A 22,680-nucleotide genomic window follows, 5' to 3' on the forward strand; every position below is an offset into this window, starting at 1 on the left:
ACACATACATACATACATATATCATCCTTTTAAATGTGACATATCATTCCAGCCATTCATCCTATATATATATATATATACACACATATATGTATATATATAAAATGCAGAAAAGAGGCTCTTTTACAAGAGAAAGTAAGAGCGTTCCCTTGCATGCGCCCTTTCTCTCTCTCTCTCTCTTTTCTTTTTCTCTCTACTCACTCTCTTACTCTCTTTCCCAGAACTGTTTTTGGAACAGTAGTACTGAAGAAGCTTCCATTAGTTTAGCCAGGGCAAGTCAGAGGATCACGGAAATGACCCCTACAGAGCAGGAAAGAGATTCTCTCCAGGTATTTTTCTTACCAAAAGAAAGGTCAGGTTCACTGTAACTGCAGCAACAATAAGAACAACTATGATTTATTGAACATATAAGTATACTCTATATGTGAGACATGTATTATGTGGTTTACATGCCTCATACCATTTAATCCTTACAGTATCCATCTGAGGTGGGTACTATTATTAGCCCTGTTTTACAGGTGAGAAAACTGAGGCTCAGAAGTTAGCTTGCTCAAGGTCACACAGCAGATAATGGAATTCAAGCCCAGCCGGTCTGTTCTGGAGTAGGTGCTCCTGACCACCACGCCACAAGTTGTGCAGGCTAGGGACCATGGCCTCTCAGTGTCCAATTAGAAACTCTTTTTGCAAGTCAGTTTCTGGTTAGAATGGAGGGACGCGGCGCACTGTAGGAATGATGGTGCTTTTTTAGGATTGTCTTACTGTTGTGCCTCCCTCTTTGAGCAAATAGTCTTACAAGGAATGTGCAACACCTGCCTTTCTCTTGGTCAGCGTAGTGGCATGGATGAGTCCGATGATGTATGAGAACATCCTTTGATCATTGTAAAATCCTTTATTGATATCGTATCTGATGGTATTCATTCTAAATGTATGTAGGAACTAGACAGCGAGCACATTTACAAACAGGACAGATACTGTGAAAATTAGTATTGACCCCGAAGGGTCGGCCTCGAGAGTAGATGCGTGCACAGCCCCGCCAAGCCCAGGGTCAGGTGCCCATCAGCATCCAAGCCCTGAAGCCAGCCCTTGCTGATCGCCCTGTCAGCCCAGATTTTTTACCGGGTGGAAGCACAGCTGTCACAGTTAATGACCAGCTGTTTTTTATTTTAACGATGGCTATTAAAGCCCCCACACAAGTATTGTTTCTGTACTATTCCCTCGGCAACTTTGGTACCTGGTTCTCAAGCTTTAATCAGGTCACTGAACACAGTCTCCAAACCTGAGCCCCTCTCCCCCTCCCCCAGGTCATCACGCAGAGTGAGTGCTTCCTGCTCCTGTGGCACTGTCAGATCTCTGCTGGGTGGACTTCACAGAGAAGGCAGAGGAAGGTTAGACGCGGCTCAGGTGGAGTGTTTCTAAAGCCATCTTAGGCAAAGGAGATGAAGCTTTGATGTAGACTTCGGGTATTTCCAAAGCCGCTTAGAAACAGAGGGGAAAACAATCTTGGTACTGGTCTTCCTGTATCAAAACTTTGCCCATTGTAGTGTCAGTATTCAGCATACAGGGAAGCCCAGGAAAAGACCCCTAGGACCTCTTTAACCACTCGGTGACTCCTCCCTGGTATGGGACTACTGTGGTGCCATCATGCTACATTCATTTCTTGGCTCCTACAAGAAACTTGAGCTGATTTTTACTGTTGTTGTTGCTCTCTGTTTATTTGCATCATTTTATATGCTAAGCTGAGTTCTTGATTTTGCAGCAGCATACTAAAAAGCAGTGTGAATTGGCAGGTTTGGGGTATGATTTGCAGCTGCTCTATCACTTCCTCTTACCGGAAGCTTCAGCTTCAAGTATGATACAATTATCATATTTTACAGGACCTGAGCTTATATATGCATCTGCTCATCTTTTGTTATTGTCTTTTTAAAAATACTCTCTTTCCGCATTTATTTTTCGGTAGATGAATAGTCCAGTACACTCATTTTATACACTTTCTCGTCTTGGTATAAATTCATATGGTCCGGTGCTATTGAAATCAGAGCACCGGACCTGATTTCTAAGCACTGAGGTCTAAGCCCTTTGGACAGTTTTTGGAGATTGAAAACGATGACCAAGCAAATGCAGCCCTGGGTTACAGTAATATCTCTAACCATCCCCTTTTCACTCATTGTCATTATTTAGGTTAAAATGTGTATGGAAGCCACAGTGGCTTTTCAGCATGCAAAGGTTGTTGCAGCAACTTCCTCTATTAATGGAAATTATTAGAGGATGGAAATGGTACTCGAACAGCAAGAATGACATTAATTATGGGAAAAGCAGTCGTATCTGGCAGTTGGCAAGCATGCATTATTCTTCAACTCTCTTCCATGGGTTTATGTCCAGCCAGCACTAGAAATCTAAACGCTTTTTATTTTGGCAAAGTTTTCACAGCATTTGGACTTCTCGCATCTAGATAAAAGATAATTTGGAAAGAAATTATGTTGATGAAATTGAAGAATTCAGTAATGAGTTCTGTGTAGATGAATCAATGCCCAATTAAATGATTATATCAAATCCAACTTTAAATGTTGACTTAAAATAATCACATTTTAAAGAGTTTGAAAGTAAGATGCTATACATCTAATCAGAAGAACAAAGTCCTATTACTCAGCCTGGTAGGGGAATGGACTATTCTAATTGGTCCAAGAGTTTGATTAATGGAAACTTAGGACAGGAATTACCTGTATGCTGAGAATGAGAATAGTTTGCAATAACCTAGCTTATTTTCATTCCATAGTTCCCTTTCCTTTTTTGCAACTTTTCTCTGTTTCTCAGGGTTTGTTTTTTTTTTTCCTTTTTCCCTGTCTACACCCCTTTTTCAAGGCTTCCTTCTCTGTTTATCACTGTTTTAATGTTCTCACCACCTTCTATTAAAAAAAAATCTGTTTTTCTTACCCACTGCTACTTTCACCTCTTCTTGTCCCTTCACAGCAGTGAATACAACCAATCAGAGCAACATTTGTTGCTTCATTCATTCACTCAATTAGCATTTATTGAGCCCTTGCCATGTTTAGGGCACTAACTTGACCGCCAGAAGAGCTACCAAAACTACAGAAGTAGACGTCTTGCCATCAGCACAAAAGTGCATTCTTGGGATCCATAAAATGCCCAGTGCAATTAGATCGTTGAGCATATATGACAGGAACAACATAAAGCTGGAAAGTTAGACGGCTGTCAGTTACTGAGAGCCTTTATTCACTAGTTAATAGAAAACCATTGACAGGGTGTGTGTGTTCGGTTTCGTTGTTCAAATTAGGTTTTGATGCAAGAACATCAATTTTTCAGAAAGTCATCTGTTTAGTTCTTCCTTTCTCCTCCTCTCGTCTTCATTCATCTTCCTAGAACTGAATTCTGCTGGTATAGCAGTCGGTTGCAAAATAATTTGGTTCATATAAATGTAGGGCTATTGTGTGTCTGATTCCAGCATTAATGGTAGCATGGGTCTGGTAACTTTGTGAAGCTGCACGTTGAGGTACATGTTTAGATCAACAGTGGTTATGCCCAGTGTGCTCAGTAATTTATTCTATCAGATAAGCTTCCCCTACTAGTGTACTAGTATTATTTTTGAGCTATAAGAATCTTTTCTAAGCAATTACATACTTAAGGTTCCTAATGGTTTTGATTTATACTCCAGATTCAAGTTTAAATCTCAACTATAAGAATGTTTCTAGGTTTGTTTTTTTTTAAAGAAATGAAAATAAATCAGGACTAAATAAACAAAAGAGCTTGGGACTTCTCTGGTGGCGCAGTGGTTAAGAATCCGCCTGCCAATGCAGGGGACACAGGTTCGAGCCCTGGTCTGGGAAGATCCCACATGCTGCTGAGCAGTTAAGCCCATGTGCCACAACTACTGAGCCTGTGCTCTAGAGCCCGCGAGCCACAACTACTGAAGCCCGTGCTCTGCAACAAAGAAAAGCCACCGCAATGAGAAGCCCGTGCACCGCAACAAAGAGTAGCCCCCCGCTCACTGCAACTAGAGAAAGCCCCCATGCAGCAACAAAGACCCAATACAGCCAAAAATAAATAAATAAACAAAAGAGCTTGAAAGATGCAGTCTTAATAAGACTTAACCAAAGGACAGATGTCATAAAACTTCCTTAAAAACATTTTGATAGTATGTATCCTATTATTTAATAGGTCTGGTTCAAAAAACTAGGTAGCCATTAGGGAAGCAGATTAATTTTTTGTGTTAACTGCTACTGAGTAGATGTTTTTGAGACTTCTGTTTCATTGACTCAATAAATATTAATGAACAAGGTGATATGCCAGGCGTTGAGAATGTAATGGCTCAAAAAAGAGGCATTGTCTCAATTCTAATGAAGCTTGCAATCTGATGTCTTGTGTAAACGAAGTTAATAGACTGACACCATTCATGAATACTGAAAAAAAAACTGTAATACAGCAGGATATTTTTAATAAAACATAACCCTTTATTAAAAGTTATTTTTATTAAAAATTATTTTTGCTATACAAAAAATTAACATATATACGTATATTAATGCCTCCAGCTATTTTAAATAAATATCACTAGGCAATTGGGGTTCAGCGGTATGGCTATGATGACCATAAGCACATTCAGATTGCTCACAGACAGTCATAATTTCACGTATTCCATCTCACTGCCAACATAGGTTTATTTGAACTTTCAGGTCTGATGCCTCAGTTCTTTGTTTAAGAAATAGAGCAGCAGTAACTATAATGATCACTTCTAACATATGAGACAGCATTAAGAGTGAGACAAGCACTATTTTGGGGTCACGCAGATCTCAGTTTAGATCTTGTCTTTGCCACCGTATGACCCTTTGGGCAAGTTGCTTTAACATCCTCTGAACTCTAGTTTCCTCGTGTGTAAAATAAGGCAGAAATGGAAATGGTCACATTGACTTTAACTCATGATACTGATTGTAGAGTGTTCCAGAGAATCTTTTCTTTCTAGTAACTATAATGGGAGTGATTTGAACTTGCCCACTGCCTAAACTATTAAAAAAATTCTGAAGAGCTTAAAATTTTGCATATATTTACATCGTTTAGTCTTTATAAATGCAAGTATATTTTAAATATGCTAGAGAGCTTTAGTCAATGAATATCCTTTATAAGACTTAATAGTTAGAAGAGATAGTATGAACTCATAAGGAATAATGTGAACAAACTATTATCATTTTAAGATTTAGTCATATTTTGAAGGTCAACTTTGTTTCTTTTAGGATGTGTAAAGAAGGTTGTCACAGAGTACAATAAACTAAAACAGCAGAGGAGTAAATAACTCACATATTATATCCAAGAAACAATTGGAAACCAAATTCAATAAGTACTGGGTATTAGAACCTAGTGATGACTGTAACTAACCAAAACTCCAGCAAAGTCCTTTTATTCTGTTCCTGGAAAATACAGGACAGGTGTGAACAGGCAGATTTCTTGGGGAATGCTTTTCCTAATACCTTTTTTTTCATCTTTTCATCAGACCTTTGTCTTCTGCCAAGTAAGAGTTTATACGTCAGTCAGTGTTACAAGATCTCTTTTTGTAGGTAGACAGATGGGAAAAGGAAATGAGGAGTGGTGTCTGGCTCTTTAATTAAAGATGTAGAGCCAGAGTTTGCTCTTCAAGCTTATTGGCAAGACACATATGCACACATGTACACATGCACACACACACAAAGTGCATCTGATAGATGAAGCCAAGTTTGTAAATTGTAGCCACAATCATAGTTTCTATGGTAACTGTATCTTAGGCCCAGACACAAACAGAGCTGGGCAGGAGACGTCTGATTTTATTTTCTCCAAAGATAATCAGAAGAGAGATCATTCAGGCTGTGGCCCAATGTGTACATATGTATATGTGTACATATGTATATGTATATGGCTAGAACTTGGATGGTGCTAGCATGAGATTTAATGCTTAAATCCCAATAAATGTGTTATAACTTTATAATGTTGCAGATTGCTTTGCTATCTTTGTCATTCGGCTTTAAAATAACTATGTGCATACATATAGTGACTATATTAACAAGGTGTAATTGGTTAACATAATGTGGAAACTATATACAAGATAACTTTTATAAATGTGTGTAGGTTAGAAGGGACTTTAAGGATTTATGTTTTAACTCCAACATTTTACAAGGGAGGAAAATATAGGCACAAAATGGTTAAAAGGCTTATCCAAGAGTTATTTTAAAAATATTTTTATTTGCAGTATTTTCTAAACTAGCAGATGTTCTAAGCAAGTCTATAAGCTGAATACCCAGTTATTTGACAAAATTGCTGAAATTAAATTAGAGAAAATAAACACTTTAGAAATAATGGTTTGAACGAGTGTGTGTACTTTTGCTTCTCTAGATAGCATATTTGTAAATACATATCTCAGGAATAATATACTTCACATTGCAAAAGAGAAATAATTAAGCAGCTTATTTTAATTAGTTTCTTTTTGTTTAGATGGAATATTGTCAGTTGCCCTTCCTCCAAACATGTAGCATTTTAGCAGAGTGTCTGAATATTAGAAGATTCTCAAAGCCAAGTTTATAACTTTTTAGATGTTTTTATTGAGTTGATTCCTTTAAAAACCTTCCAGGCAAACCTATAGCTAGGTAAAAGCAATGTAATTAAAAGAAAGCTTCTGGAAACTGCTCAAAAATATCTGTCATGATAACAACTTGAAATGAAAGGCGTATTTCCTAAAATGGCATCTACATTTTTATACTTTGCATTTTAATCTTATGATGTGTCTGGCAGCATGAAACTCATTTTTGGGTAATGGGTCTGAGTAAGACATATTTGTAAGTGAGGATGTTATGTATAGGTGAATAAGCTGTATTGCACCTTTGCACAGCCTTTCCATCACAGCAGCTTTTAAATTTCCTCAGGAAAATTGACTTACGGGACATAAATTACAACATTGGCAAAAATGTGTCCTAACCTGTAGGAATTGGAAAACATGTTAATTTTGAATTGTTTCCGCTTTTTATCATCAGATATTTGATTTATCCTTTTATTTTTAATGAATTGTTTAAAAATGTTTGAAAGGGCATTAAATCTTCCCCTCTTCCATTAATCTGCAAATGGGGGAAACAGGGGTGTTAAATGGCCTCTTTAGTATATTGCTTTATGAAACTGCTGATTCTTGCAATGCCAGTCTAGAAATACACACTAATTTAAGGAACACTGAATGTAAGCGGCAAGCTCCTTGCTTTTGTAGAGAAAAGACTAATAGCTTTATTTTAACAAGGCTCTTAACACCCCAGCCAGCAGCAGGCACTGAGTGAATGAAATTGGGAGAACTCCCATGGACTAAAAGCATCTTAATTCAACATCCCCCCTGCTCGCCCCCCGCCCCCAAACACCAAGCCCGCCTGATAGGTTGTCATAAGCTGTCATAATCCAAACAAAGACGATCGCCATGTGCAAGGCACACCAAGGTATGAGCTTTTCAAGTTGTTTTGAATAAGCTCTCTGAAGTTTCACTTCCTGAGCAGTAGAGAGATAAATATACCCAAAATCCAAGCATAAGTTCTAACATTACATTGTTGTGGAAAAGACTATGTTTCTGTTATGGCTTAAGTCAAGATTATTCCTATCAGATGTATATTTAGGTCATTACATTAAAAATAAATAAATAAAATAAACCTGCATGATACCAAGTGAGATAAAGGGCTTCTTTAAAAAAAATTAATTGGATCAAAGCCGCTGACCTTATGTTTTTGTGATGCGAGACATTACCTAATAAGGAGTTCTTCAAGGAGACGCATTTGAGTCTTGTTGAGCACAGAGCAAAATGAGAAATGAGCTTATAAATGCCTCTGCCAGTTCTCTCTCCCCTCACTCCCTCCAAAAGTGGCTTGACTTCCTAAGGACCCGACTAAAACTTATAATTAGTTTCTCTTTGGCAACCCTCTAGCTGCAGTTTCCTACTTTCAGCTCACAGGTATTTGTAAGAATCTTTGTCCCCAACACAATAATCTGTATTGCCACCATTTCTGATTGGGATAGTAAAAGTGATCAAATTACAGGAGGAGATTACATAAGTTATGATTTATCCATAAATCTTATATAGCTATTAAAATTCACGTTTGTGGAAACATATCTACTAGCACAGGAAAATGCCAGTAGTAAATAGTTGGGAAAAAATTCTATATACCATTAAAATATGTATATATTTGTAAATGTTAACAGAGATCATCTTTGGGTGACTTAGGGAGAAAAAAACAGGTAAATCTGTTTTTTAAATAATGGAACACAAATGTATTGCTATCATCTCCCTTGACTAACTGTGTGTCCCTGAGGAGGAAATGACTTTTCTCATCTCTGTGTCTTAGAGTACTTAGCATACGGCTCTAATATTTAGAGTCACTAACAAATGTTTATTTACTTGAAAGTATTCATCTCATTTTCTGAGCGTGATAGCATAAGACAGTGCAACCAGTGGGTGTTTATTTATTAGAAAACTGTAAAGATTTTCAACACCATAGAGTCTGGCTTTCAGTAAAGCACCAAGCAACATCTCATTGCCAATTCCCACATACCCTTTTACAGACTTTCTATCAGTCACTGTTCAGTTGCAGAGAACAATATACACTCTAGCTAGTTTAAACAGGAACAAATTTATTACACCATATTAACAGGCTTACAGAATCATAAGGAAGGCTAGGAAACAAATTCTTAGATAAGCTTTCAGGAATGATTTCCCAAACCACACAACAGAACTAGGCTACCCAGGGAGCTTCTGCCATTTCTTTGAGGAAGGTTTTGGCTCCACAAGCCACTCAGTAATGCCTATAGCAGAAGCCACCATAATGAGGAAGGTGCCACAAACAGGAATTCACCTTTAGTGCCACCAGCTCCAAAGCTAGCTATGAAAGCTACACTCCACCCCCAGAAACTAGCAATGGCACATCTGCTAACACTGCCATGGGAAAACCAAGCACACCTTTGGATGTTCTTGCCAGAATCAACAATGGAAGCATCGCCGCTGCCTCAACTCCATTTCTCAAATGACATGGCCCAACTTAAATCACACCCAGCACATTGACTACAAGGGAATTCTGGGAAAGGTAGTTTTCAGCTTTCCAGGCTCTATGGTTCAGAGTGACCCTCGACAAGGAGGGAGGATCAAGTAAAGCTCGCCAACACACCATATAAGCCACAGATCTTGTCTTACTGAAGCTCTTGGCTGCTTTTGACACTGTGAACCACTCCCTCTTTCGTGGAATTCTTTTCCCTTAATTCCTGTGATAACGTTCTCTCCTTGCTCTCTTCTTGACCAACAACTTTTACTCAGACTCCCTCCTGGGTTCAACTTTTTTTTTTTTTTTGCCTGCCCCTTAAATTATGGTATTTCTAAGATTATTATTGGTATTCTCTCTCTTTTCATCCCATGTCTTTTCTTCTGTTCTGTCCCTGTATATTCTTCCTGGGCAGTGTAATTCTTTGCCAAGGTTTCAGGTACCACCTATAGGCTGAATGTTTCTCAACTCTACATCTCTAGTCCAGATTTTTCTTCTACGTCACAAACTTTTATACTCAATTATCTCTCAGACATTTCCATCAGATGTCCCAACTCAAGCTTAATATATCTAAGTGTTCCCTCCTCCAACCCCTACCCCTACCCTCTAAATCTGTTCTTTCTTTAGTCCCATCTTGGCAACAGTTATCAAATTCACCTAGTTGCTAAGTTCAGAAACTTAGGCATGATTCCAGACACATCCTTCCCATTAATTCTCAGTCAGTTGTATTAAATTTACCCTCTTAACATCTTTATGACGCTCCCTTGTCTCCATCCTTTTGAATAGCCCCTTGTTTAGTCCTTTATCATCTCTGACTTAGACTGTCACGGGAACCTCCATACTATGGTAAGAATAATCTCTCTAACTGTTCAATGTGTGCTATCACTTATGGAATATCACTTCTCAGTGGGTTCACCATCAACTAATGGTAAAATCAAGTTCCTTGGCATGAGCTCCTCCAAGATCCAGTCTATGGCAGTTTCTCCAGAGCTTGGGCTCTGGGATCAGACAGACCTGAACCTTGTCTCAGATATGCCGTGTCGTAGCTGTATGACCTTAGGCAACTTCTCAGTTTTCTCATGTGCAAAATTGGGCAACCATTGGGGATATTTGGGAGGAATGAATGGGCTAATGCAAATAAAACATTTAGCCTTGTGCTTGGCACTCAATAAGGGCCAAATAAGTGTTAAATTATAGTAATCAAAGAAGTATTAAAAATTGGAGGGAGAGTCCGTGTTGGATAGTCCATGTTCTTGGGTAGACTCAATATTGTCTATATGTCAGTTCTTCCCAGCTTGATCTATATAGTCAATGTACTCCCAATCAAAATCCCAGCAAGTTACAAACTGATTCTAAAGTTTATGTGGAGAGGCAAAAGTCCCAGAATAGCCGACATAATGTTGAATGAGAAGAACAAAGTTGGAGGACAGACACTACCCAACTTCAAGACTTACTATAAAGCTACAGTAATCAAGATGGTATGGTATTGGTGAAAAAATCAACAAATAGATCAGTGGAACAGAATAGAGAGCCCAGAAATAGACCCACAGAAACACAGTCAACGGATCTTTGACAAAGTTGCAAAAGCAATATAATAGAGCAAAAACAGTCTTTTCAACAAATGGTGCTGGAACAACTGAACATCCACATGCAAAAAAAAAAAAGAAAGAAAGAAAAAAGAAAAAAAGAATCTAGACACAGACCTTATAGTCTTCACAAAAATTATCACAGACCTAAATGTAAGATGCAAAACTGTAAAGCTCCTAGAAGATAACATTGGAAAAAATCCAAATGACCTTAAGTTTGGTGATGACTTTTTAGATATGACACCAAAAGCATGATCCATGATATATACGGGAACCCTCTGTACTTTCCTCTCAATTTTGCTACAAACCTAAAACTTCTCTAAAAAATAAAATCTATTTAAAAAATTGCACTAGTGGCAATAATATTGTTGTAACCACAAGAGTAGCACCAGTGATATTGTTGCTACTGTTACTAATATCCTTTTCCTTCGAGCCTCTGTTTCTTTTTACCAAAAATTTGACATTCCCTGGGAACACAGTGCTCCTTTTATGCGTCCATGTTGTTTCACTTGTGTTCTGTCTCCTGAGAATGCCTTCTCCTGCTACTCCTACCCCCTCCTCCTCCTAACAAACTCCTCCTCATTCATATTCAAGTTTTAGATGAAGCTTCAACACCCACATGAAGCTGTCTTCAACTCTCCCAGGTGGACTCTGCTATCTGTTCCTTCAGACGCCCACTGCCTCCTTCAGACTGACACTCTAGCGGTGATCTCATTGTACTGTAATTGTTTGCAGGCCTGTCTCTTTTATATTTAAAGCAATGAAGAAATCAAGCCTCTGTTCATTGCTTTGAAAGTGGTACCTAGTATGGCATTAGAATACAGAAGGTGTTCAGTAATTATTCATTGAATGATTGTATTAAAGATGCTGCGGTATTAATAGGGAAACACACAAATACATATACAATTGGTGAAGAATGGAATAATTTTTAAATTGAAGTAGAGTTGATTTACAATATTGTGTTAGTTTCAGGTGTACAGCATAATGATTCGGTTATACATATATATGTGTATACCTATGTTCTTTTTTTGATTCTTTTCCATTATAGTGTATTACAAGATATTGAATCTGTGCTGTACAGCAAATCCTTGTTGTTTATCAATTTTACTCTCATACTCCCAATTTATCCCTCCCCTCCTTCCCCTTTGGTAACCATAAACTTGTTTTCTATGTCTGTGGGTCTGTTTCTGTTTTGTAAATAAGTTCATTTGTATCATTGTTTTAGACTCCACATATAAGCAATACCATATGATATTTGTCTTGCTCTGTCTGAATTACTTCACTTAGTATGATAATCTCCAGGTCCTTCCATGTTGCTGCAAATGGCAATATTTCATTCTTTTCTATGGCTGAGTAATATTCCACCATATATATATATATATATATATATATATATATATATATATATATATGTAGGTATATACACATACACACCCCACATCTTCTTTATCCACTCATCTGTTAATGGACATTTAGGTTGCTTCCATGTCTTGGCTATTGTAAATAGTGCTGCAGTGAACACTGTGGTGCCTGTATCTTTTTGAATTAGAGTTTTCATCTTTTCCAGATGTACGCCCAGGAGTGAGATTGCTGGATCATATGGTAACCCTATTTTTAGTTTTTTTGAGAAACCTCCATACCGTTTTCAAGAACAGAATAATTTTTGATGTATAAGCATGCCATCCATCTTTTGAAACCTGGCCTTTGCTCTTCTACTTCCATGAAGTTTTTCCAAACACCTTCATCTGTGCTTCTGCTAGTAACATCCTGAATGACATTGGTTCATGCATTGTCCTACATCACTCTTTAATTATTTCATTTCTGATCCTTGTTTTCCCAACAAGACTAAAAGCTGCTTAAGGATAAGGATCATCCTACATTTCACAGAATCTAGCATGCCAGCAGCTTACCAGCAGAACCACAGCACATGGGCGCTGCCTCCTGAGATACCAGAATGTTGACTGCCATCATTAGGCCAGGCCAGTTCAGATAACGGCCCTGAAAGTATTAACTTGGAGTTTTGTGGCCACGTGAAAAAAATTAGTTGTAAATGTCTAAAGCCATACTAAGGATACATAAATATAATGTTTTTCTTTTTTTTTTTTTAATTTTTATTTTACCCACAGTCTCCTAAAAGACCCACCTCATTCCTTATTCTTCTATATCTACGGCAATGAAGCATGATGTTTTTATAACAACCAAAATTAGGAATCTTCAACATATTTCTGGTATTTACATTAATTCTCCCTCCATAAAAAAATAGGTCAAAAACAAAACAAACCTTAGATAGGAGTGACTGGGGACAATACTTCTATCCATCGCTTCTTTTTCTGTGCCATTTATTTATGCCCTAACTGTCTGACACCATCCTTGCCCCTAGTTTTTGTTAAAAAGATCAGCAGTTTAAATCAGGGCTTTATCCTTATGCAGAGAATTCTGTCTCTCTGTAGTTGCTTCTAAGTCTGTAAGTGCAATCTTCATCCTACCTAGGTAGCTACTGGGCTGTCAACCTCTCAGATAACTCCAGGTTCTCCTGTTCCAGGCATTGGTGAAATATAAAGAGGTTTAACAGGGCACACTCCTAAGGGCCTCCTGTAATAATTTGACACCAGGAATAGTCTTTCTTAACTCTAAACGTGCGTATATTCTTGTTTTGCAACACCTTCCCTGACAAACCCTCCCTACACACACCACCCAAGCTGGGATGGTGGTTGCATAGAGAGCTGGGACTTTTCGTAGGAAGAAAATAAATTCCAGCTTGAGTACTACCAGAAAAATTTCCTCTACAACCTTGACATTGTTACTTTCTGTGCTTATTAGCAAACTCCCCCTTCCCCCCCCCCCATTATAAGAGTCCAGGTTTTCTCTTTACCCCTTCCATGCCCATTATATGAGAGCTACCCTAGCACAAGAGTGAGGACACAGGTGGCCACAAACCACATGTGTTGACGGGAACAGGTGAGGAATTGATGAGTCACCAAGTACCTTCAAATACCATGTTCATCCCATATGTGTTTTTAGTTGGTATGATAGATACAGAAAGACTATAGGTAAAGTCTTTAGATTCATGGCACTCATACACTTTATTGAGAACCTACTGGGGCCAGTCACTCAGTGCCCATCAGAATCTCAGAGGCTGGTGGAAGAGACCTGAAGAGAGGTGAACACAGGAAGTACATAGGAAGGAACAAAAACCAATAAAGACCAACACTAGGTTTAAAATAGTTTGTCACTTCTCTGTGTTTGTTTATAAGGGAGCGGGCTCAGTGAGGTTCAGGTGATCAGAGAGGGCTTCATAGAAGCTGTGGAAGAGGTAGCTGATGGCCACCAATCCCAGGTAGTAAAGAAAGGTTTCGTGGAAAGTATACACTCTTATCACAGCCAAGAGGAGCCTGAGGAGACATGATGACTAAATGTAATATGGTGTCCTGAATGGGATCCTGAACAGAAGAAAAATTAGGTAAAATCGGAATAAACTATGAACTTGAGTTAACAATACTGTATTAATATTGATTTATTAATTGTAAGAAATATACCATAGGAATATGAGATGTTAGTTATAGGGAAACTGGGTGCAGGCTATATGGGAACTCTCTGTACTATCTTCTCAATTTTCCTGCCAGTCGAAAGCTGTTCTGCAAACTAAAGCCTATTTTGAAAGAAAAAAAAAGCAGTCTTAACAATCTACAGAATATCCCTGGCATGGTGACGGGAAGGAATCAGTTTGACAATGACCCTTTTTTTGAAAGAAGTGACTTTGTCGTTAAATGCCATGTTTGTGACTCGATCATCAATTCCTATAACGATGCTGAGTTCTTGCCTGCTTTTCCGTGGTTAATTTTTGGCAGGCAGCAGCAGCATTTGTGCAGTGATTACAATTTTGAGATGCATTGTCAGTAACCAGGGTGCATAATGGATCTTCATCTCTAATTACTTTTCTCTCCACAGGTGTCTGGAAAGGGTCCAGATGGGAATGCACACAACCTCCGCTTTGAGGGGATGGAGAGACAGTACGCCTCCTTACCCAGGTAGATCACTGAGGGGTCACCCATCACCATCCCACCCGCACATAAAGTCTTTAGAAAATACACATGGAATAGAAATCTGGCTCTGAAATGGGGAATATGTTATAATTTTGCCTTACTGCATCTGCCACAACCCTCGTGCCATCTTCACAACTGTGCTAATAATTGAAACACTTGCGGGTTATTTTTTAAGGGAAGAAAATAGTATATCATTGCAATTGAACATGTCAGCGAGAATATTAGATTCTGAATGGAAATCCTAAGCCATTGCTATAAACATGGTATTGAACAGCCTGCACCCAGCTTAGAGACAATAAAATAGTAAATCCTCTGTCCTAGGAATTACCCACAAGGAAGGGCATGCCAGCCTTAACCCTGGAGCTTCATGTGGGTGTTAAAAAGCAGGAGAGAAATAGGAACCTGGAAAGGGGTTCTTTGCTTGATTTAGAACCTGACCGTGTTCTTTGGGCAATAAGCAAATATTGCTGAGAGGCACCGACACAGTGTGGGGAAAAGACAGCTTCCTGGGAAGGTTCGCTTGGTGATTCTGGACTAACAGGATCCACTTATGCTGTAACTAGACACCCCTGAAAATGAGATACAATTCTCAAAGGTTTGCGCTCTTATCTGTGAGGTGAAGAATAATTTTAGTCTGCAGTCAATGGCACATGACAAAGAGGAAACCTTTCCAAGATGACATACAGTGCAGTGACTATGGGAGATGAGTGAGTTGAGAGTGTGAGAATTTGTGAGTTTGAAAACAAAAAACAAAAACAAAGAAAGGTTAATGCCAGGCAGAAAACTAAAATGTTACAGAATATCTGCTTTTAAAGAGGGGTGTGGTGGGGAGGACGCTAAGTAGAGCTTTTCTATCATCATACTGAATTGTTAAAGTGCTAACTCAGAGCTGGGTTACCGTTTTGAGTTGCACGTTGGCTATATTTCTGCGTGTGAAATGACAAAAATAACAGCCCGAATATTACAACAGGCATAGCCCAAGTGACCATTTGCTCTTATAAACAGTATGTTGATTTTCAAAAGTAATAAAATCTCAAATCTAGCAGAGAGCCAATTTTGAACACTGATTGGGCAGGATACCCAAAATACAATATTTTAAAAGCTCCTGTACAACTATATTTTATCTCTGTTTTCCCTTTTTATATGTTGTCTCATAGTTATTTTTCTCATCCTTGATTTCTTTCCTCTCCTTATTTTTTCCCTGGCTTAGTATTTTGTTTTCATTTTAAAAAATAGAAGTAGTCTCCAAAATTCATTTTAAATATAAAATTTCTGGCTTTCAGTATTGAAGTGCATGGAAATTGTGGTTAAGGCAGATGGAAAGTACTGTATTCTTAGGATAGGAAGAAAAAGGAAAACTGGAAACAGTTTAATGTCTTCCTGGCCAACTTGTACTCAGACTGCGGAAATGGATTTTTTTTTTTTTTTTTTGGTACAAATCAAAAGCACAGAAATAGCATTTATAAGTACAGAAATTCAACAGATTTCACTCATTCATTCCTTCCCCAAGTATCTACTGATCATCTACTATGCATCAGGCCCTGAGAATCTGGAGACTGGGCATGCCGTGGCTCTAGACACCTAGACAAGGACCCACCATCTAGGACAGGAGGCAGAAAAACAACTTTTTGTGAGAGTGCAACCAATGCTTAGATTGGTAATGATTAACGTAAAGTCCTCTGAATTTCCAACTCCTATTTATTTTAATTAATCAGCCCTGAAATGCTCAGCCATGGCTGACTCTAAACACATCTATTTTAGGATTAAACACTGTGGAGGGAGTGTTTTGACAGAGGCAATACGTTGATGCTGTTTGTGGCTCTGGAGCTATCATCGCAATATATGAATTGACAAAATCCTGCCAGCCCCGAGAATATAACTGTAGCCAAAAGCGAAGCATCTTAGACTGAAAACAGCTTTGACGAACAGTGCATTCACACACGCAACACAATGGTAGACGTGATGAGCTTCACGTGCTAACACACCTTTTTAGCTACCTGGCAAGAAGGAGTCATGATGGAGAATAAATAAGGCTCAGACAAATGCATAAGAGGTCCCTGGCACTGGTTTTCTAATGCAGGGGCTCGAACTTGAGTTTCCATCTCAATTATCTAAGGGTGATATGCAAAGCATCCCCACCAACACGCTCTAATCCATCGGGGTGGGGAGGGGTCCATATTTACCCAACAGGATGCAGAATGCCGAGTCAGGGGACAAGCTACTGGCTTCTGTGTGCCGGTGACATTTACCCTGGTTTTCTGGTCTTCTCCCGCCCCTAGAGATTTTACTGTCCACTTAATTGAATCACCCCAGCTCCATTGCTCCTTTGGTCAGGGGAGTGAGGCGAACACATCTCTGTAGGCACCAGATCCCCTCTTAGTCACAGAGGTGGGGAGCTTTAAAATATTTATGGAGTTAAATTTTTAATTAAAAATAGGAATAATTCTATCTACAGGAAGTCAGTGGCCAACCTTATAGGGGACTTACTATGCTACTGACTGATTTGGTTCCTCTGCTGTTTGTGGAGAGCATCACAGGAGTTTTAAGATAAACTCAACAGTGTTGATTTATGTGCCAAATTTGGAGCCATCAACCCAGAGAGAAAATGCCCCCCAGTGCATGGAGTTGGGGAGGACCCCCGGTCAAGGGACACCCTGCTCTGCTTTCATGGAACTCTGTCATTTTAAAGTAGGCCGTGCAGCCTGCTTCTGGGCTGAATGACACCTGACAAAATAAAGCCAGAACCCTAGCCAGCTCAGGAAAAAGATAATTCCCAGCACTGGCTAGTTATGAGGTTGCCTAAGGCTAAGGGCTAAGCGATGTTAAGTGTTATCGTTAAGCAATTTTAAATCTTCTGCCTCTGAAGAAAAATGACTTTATTTCTTTTCTCCTGAGGGTGCTGTTTTGGAAAGCGGAGCAAGGTTGTACCACAGCCTCGTTAGCGAGCGCCAGGCTTTTCCCAGGGCCAGTGTTTTAGCATCCTGTCCAGCCCCCACTTCTCTTTGGTAGTAAACAGAGAAAGTCAGCATCCCCTTATTCTTGCCTGACACAAATTATTACTCGCCCTGGGTGAGCAGGGAAGTGGCTGTTTCCCGGGCTGCTCTAATGTGTGAACAACAACGTGCATATTTTTGCAAACAGCTTCTTTTTCAGTTCAGCCTCCCAGCCTCTTTCAATTCTCGCAGGCCCCATTCTGATTTTACAGGCCTCCTCCTGGTCCATCCGTTCAGCAGCGAACTCTCTCCTCTCCCATCTGAAGCCTCCATCATTCCCACCTGGCCCATCCCTGGCCCCATGGGATCCCATTATCCCTTCTCTGCAGGTGGCTCAGCGCATCAGCACATGATGTTGCTCTTCCGGGCTTGTAATCAAGTGTTGAGTCCCGAGGAGGCAGCAGAAAGGCTCTACATCTCTTCTGTGGTCCTACATGCGTGAGTGCTGAAAGGTTGCTGGAGAAACTCATAAAAGCATTCACTGGTTCCACTACAAAATTCACATTATCCAACCCCAGCTGGGCCCCTGCTGCTGTCCAGAATTCCTTTTAGTCGTGCCGTCGACTCCCTTGACTATCCCCACAGTGGCCATTCCAAACATTTTCTGCTCCCGTTAAGTTCTGCAAAGATGACTAAGCCCCGCAAGCCCAATCTCTAGAGATGATCTTACTTCCTTTCCTTTACAGCCTTGAGACATTCAACCTTAATTCCTCAACTTCTCCCTACAATTCAGACTTGCTCTGTCTTCACTAACACACACTTCCCAAGGGGAAACATGAAGGCATGGACTTGGAGGCAGGCCATAATTACAGCCCCATCCATCACTTCTCACCTGGGTGACCTTGGGCAAGGATCCAACTGGTCCAGGCTCAGTTCTTTAATCTGCAAATTGGGGATTATATTAGGGACTCTGTACAGCGCCTGTATGAGTATTAAATACGAATGATACAAGCAAAACCCTTGGTGAAGAGCCTGCCTGACATATTTTAAGGATTCTTTTATATTGTTAGTTCTTTTTAATTTTCTCTCTGGGGATGACATGTTCCTTTCTTTTATGAGTCAAACCTATACAGCAGAGCTCATTCTCACTGGCTTCTTGGGGTCCCTACATAGTCAACTACCCCTCTCTCAGCTGCATCCTTAAGCCCGTGACAATTGCTTTCCTCCCCCTGCCTACTACTGTGAATGCATAGGCTCAGCTGCACAGTTCACTGGGAATTCCTCAGCGTGGAGAAGGGGAGTGCCAACAGCTCATGGAGATATGCTGGGGGCATAACTGAGGCTGCAGGATTAGCCAACTCTTAGGGAAGGACCAGGAGTCCGGATGATCAAGGAAGAGGGCACAGCAAACTGAAATGATCTGAATGATAAGCTGTGCTGTGGACATGCTGGGAGACGGCAATTCTTATAAATAGGGAGCTCATATCAGGGATATAGGAGCTAACTCGGGTCTAGGCAAGAGGCTACGGCCCCTGGCCAACAAGACTTCGATGCAGGCCCAGTGTCTCCCCGGTGGTGGAGACCCATCCAGTGTGAGTGAACCAGCAAGGCTGGACATGACATCCTTGCTCCGAGGACAGATACGGTGAGGGAGCCGCACTCTCTGGACCAGTGTGGGCGAGTCCTGAGATATCGAGAAAATGCTCCCGTTGTCTCCGGACTGGACAGCGCTGACTGAGCCTGCAGCTGTAGTGACTCATAGCTCAGCAGGGCTCAGGTGGCAGGACTACCCCCTGGGCTTGACTTCAGTCCATCAGAGAAAACAAAGATCTTCCCTCAACCCTCCTTCCTCCTCCAATTCCCATTTTCCTGCTTTAGGAAAAAGTGGCTCTATTTCCACACCACCCACTGAACTCTCGCCTCTTGCCCCAGGTTTCTGAACATGTCACTGATGCTTCCAGCGGACTCTGCTTCCAGCCGTTTTCTTTCTTTCTTTTTTTTTTTTTTAATTTTTATTTTATACTGGAGTCGAGTTGATGTACAATGTTGTGTCAGTTTCAGGTGCACAGCAAAGCAACTCAGTTATACACACACATGTCTCTATTCTTTCCAGCCCTTTTCTTTTTGTGGATTCTCTCTGAGCTGCCTCCTCTATTCTTGTAGGTTCAGTTCTCATCACTACGATGATGAATCCAAAATGAACCTTCCTATCTCATTCTTATTGTGACTCCAGTTACCGCTGCTGCTTAACGTAGCCATCCTTCTACCTCCAAGAGACCTCAAAGCCCCCATGCCACAACCCAAGCCCTCTGCCATCTTTCTTTAGCTCTTCCTTCTTTCAACTTCCATAACGTTGATTTAGCACTTTACCAGTGCCATTGAAAACACCTTGAATTAGATATCGATTCTTTGCTGCCACTTTCCACCACTATTGGATTATAAATCCCTTGGAAGAAAGGATATTGTTTTATAGCCATCGTTTTTTACACCTATCAACAGGACCTAACATAGGACCATGTATACAGTAAGTTTTTAGTATATGGGTACAAAGATGAGAATAGATTTGTTTTTATATAAGTAAGTTGTAGGAAAGAATTCCTCCCAAGATTTTTTGACCATTTATTTTAGGGCACTATTTTCCAGGAAGAGTACTGATTTTCCCATGAGAATGTCCCTTTTCCCTGGAACCAGTAGAAGTCCATACTTCCAAATAGTTAACTCCTGTTGAGCACTTACCATATACCAGGCACTCTTCTAAATGCTATGTATCCACTGACTGACTGAATGCTCACAACAATCCTATGACTCAATACCAACCCTATTATTATCCTCATTTCATAGGCAAGGACACAGGCAGAGAGAGATTAAGTGAAATTGCCCAAGTTCAACAGCTGGAAGTGGCAGAGTTGGGATTTGAACCCAGGCAGTCTGGCTGCAAGTTTGTACAATTAACTTCTGGGGCTCAGGTCATCCAGCTCAGTCACATCCACACTCTGCGATTATCCCATGCCCTTGTCTTATCTGCTCACCTGCTTATCATTCTCACTAAAGTGTAAGTGCCTTCGAGGACAGGGACCGTATTTTATTCATCTTTGTATACAACACAGAACATTACTAACAGACAGGCTTGGTAATGCCTTTCAACTGTTTCTGCCATGCTGTCATAAAATCAATTCTTTTCCCATTCCCTGGGGTCCTTCCCTTGAAATATGAACGGTTTAATGCGTAATTGCTAGATGAACATTAAGCAATAGACTTTGCCTACCAGGAAGGGAATCCTGTTTTGTTAGAACACTCCTGAGAGTTGAAAAAGCAGTATGTGCAAATTGGTACTTTGGTTCTTTGAGATTAAGATTAATATGTACCCAGAAGAAAATGGATGGCGATAAATTTTCTGGGGGAAATCTGCATTAGCACTCCCGAGGAGAGAGACTCGCTTTCCCGGGACTGATGCAGGACAAAGACCTGCTCAGGCCAGATTTGGCTTTTAGTCCTGATGGCGCTCTCACCCGTATTCCATGAGTCACTTGACAGGGAAGAAACGTCTCTCTGAACAGCTCAAGCAGCTAGAGCTTGGCTGTGTAATGAGAAGCAGCATACTAGAACTGACTTTGGGTAGAAAGAGCAACTCTAGAAGGAGCTAACAGCTTATGCTTGCTTCCTAGGAACCCAAAATAAACTCGCTTTCTAAGTGTGTTCCCAGTGTTTTGGTGCTGGGTAGGACCGTGTCCAGATCAGAAGAACACTCCATAAGAGCATACTTCTGCTTTAATGTTTCAGTTAGTTCACTTTGTGGGTTTCGTGTTTCTCGTCTGCCTATGCCGTTGCCCAGCCCCAGGAAGACTCCAGTCACAAGTGCACGGCTAACTTTGAAGCCTGCAACACGCACAGTGCCCACTAGGTTACATTATCCGCAGAGTCATTTACCTCACTGCTTAAGGACACTCTCCCTCTGTGATTTCTCGTTCTCATCTCCAGTTAGCTTCTGCTCTGCTCGCAGCTATTGAATTCTCCTTTGCCAGCCTTGCCTTGTTTTCTAGCCCTTGCTAAGCAGATGGCAGTGACATTCGAGTTCTGCAGAGATCTCCACCAATGGCACAGTCCGGGTCATTGCTGAAGCTAATGGAGGTCGTGATTCAAGGAGTTCAGTGAAAACTTGAGCAGTCAGCAGGTGTATATATGTGTGAGCGTGTGTCCGGTGCGGGTGGAGGTTTGGCCATGTGGATCTGTAGAAGTTGACAAAGTCTCCACACTGCCTAATCGAGTACTTCTCTCTACCACAAGGCCAGTTTGTCAAATAAGATGCTTCATGAAAATATATGTACTGCTCGCCACAGCCCTGGCAGCTGGTCGAATGTTCATCCAGGGTTTGAGGCCATTACAGCTAGTACTTTCTCTCGGCAAGTCTCTAGATGGAGCCCTGTCGCATTTCATCTAGATCCGACAAATCAAGACCGGTGTCCCCAACACCTTCCTTGTGACACAACTTTATCGGAACAGCCCTTTCTTGCGGTGAAAAGCTACCTCTCAGCATCCCTGTCTATGACTGCTGCTCTGACTTTGCAGGCAAGCTAAGATGGGCTGAGGAACTTGTCTTTAGCGCATCTCCCACATCTGCATGTGACAGAGTTTAATGCTTTTGAAAATCAATGGAGCTCTTTTAACCCACCAGATTCAAATTTCTCATCCTTTCTCCTCAGTCCCTGAAAATCTAGTCTCTACTACCCCTGCCCTGTTGAGTAAGCTGCCTATTTGACTGGCCCCTCTAACACCACCTCACTCTTAATGCAGAGGACAAAATGATGAATTAGCAGCAATTTAATTCTTTGTGAGATTAAGATGTCTCTCAAGATGTCAACTCAAACTTCCTGAAAAATGCAAAAAGCCCTAGCATGTAATACCGCCTTAAGATGCCAAACAGCTGAGATCAGGGGGTTAATGCTACTGCCATATCATTTTTATGTCACTTAGTTCCTCAGATAAAAGTCCATTTTAATCAAATTTCTTATCATTTCCTCATAGCCAATATATCCTTGATGCCAGTTGGAATATTTGATATTAATTATTCAGTCGAAGGCCTCCATTA

The 22,680-nt window shown here is 40.4% G+C and overlaps 1 protein-coding gene across 2 annotated transcripts in view; it reads left to right on the forward strand.

Annotated features, from left to right (window-relative positions):
• Nucleotides 1-22,680, forward strand: part of PARD3B (par-3 family cell polarity regulator beta) — a 1,019,383-nt gene that overhangs the window by 935,053 nt on the left and 61,650 nt on the right. For both annotated transcript variants that reach the window (XM_061186691.1, XM_061186699.1), the window contains one exon: nucleotides 14,567-14,646. In XM_061186691.1, coding sequence (XP_061042674.1) covers nucleotides 14,567-14,646 — 80 coding nt within the window. The remainder of the gene's footprint in view (nucleotides 1-14,566; nucleotides 14,647-22,680) is intronic.

This window comes from Eubalaena glacialis, chromosome 1 (genome assembly GCF_028564815.1).
Source record: "Eubalaena glacialis isolate mEubGla1 chromosome 1, mEubGla1.1.hap2.+ XY, whole genome shotgun sequence".
Taxonomy (NCBI): Eukaryota; Metazoa; Chordata; class Mammalia; order Artiodactyla; family Balaenidae; genus Eubalaena; species Eubalaena glacialis.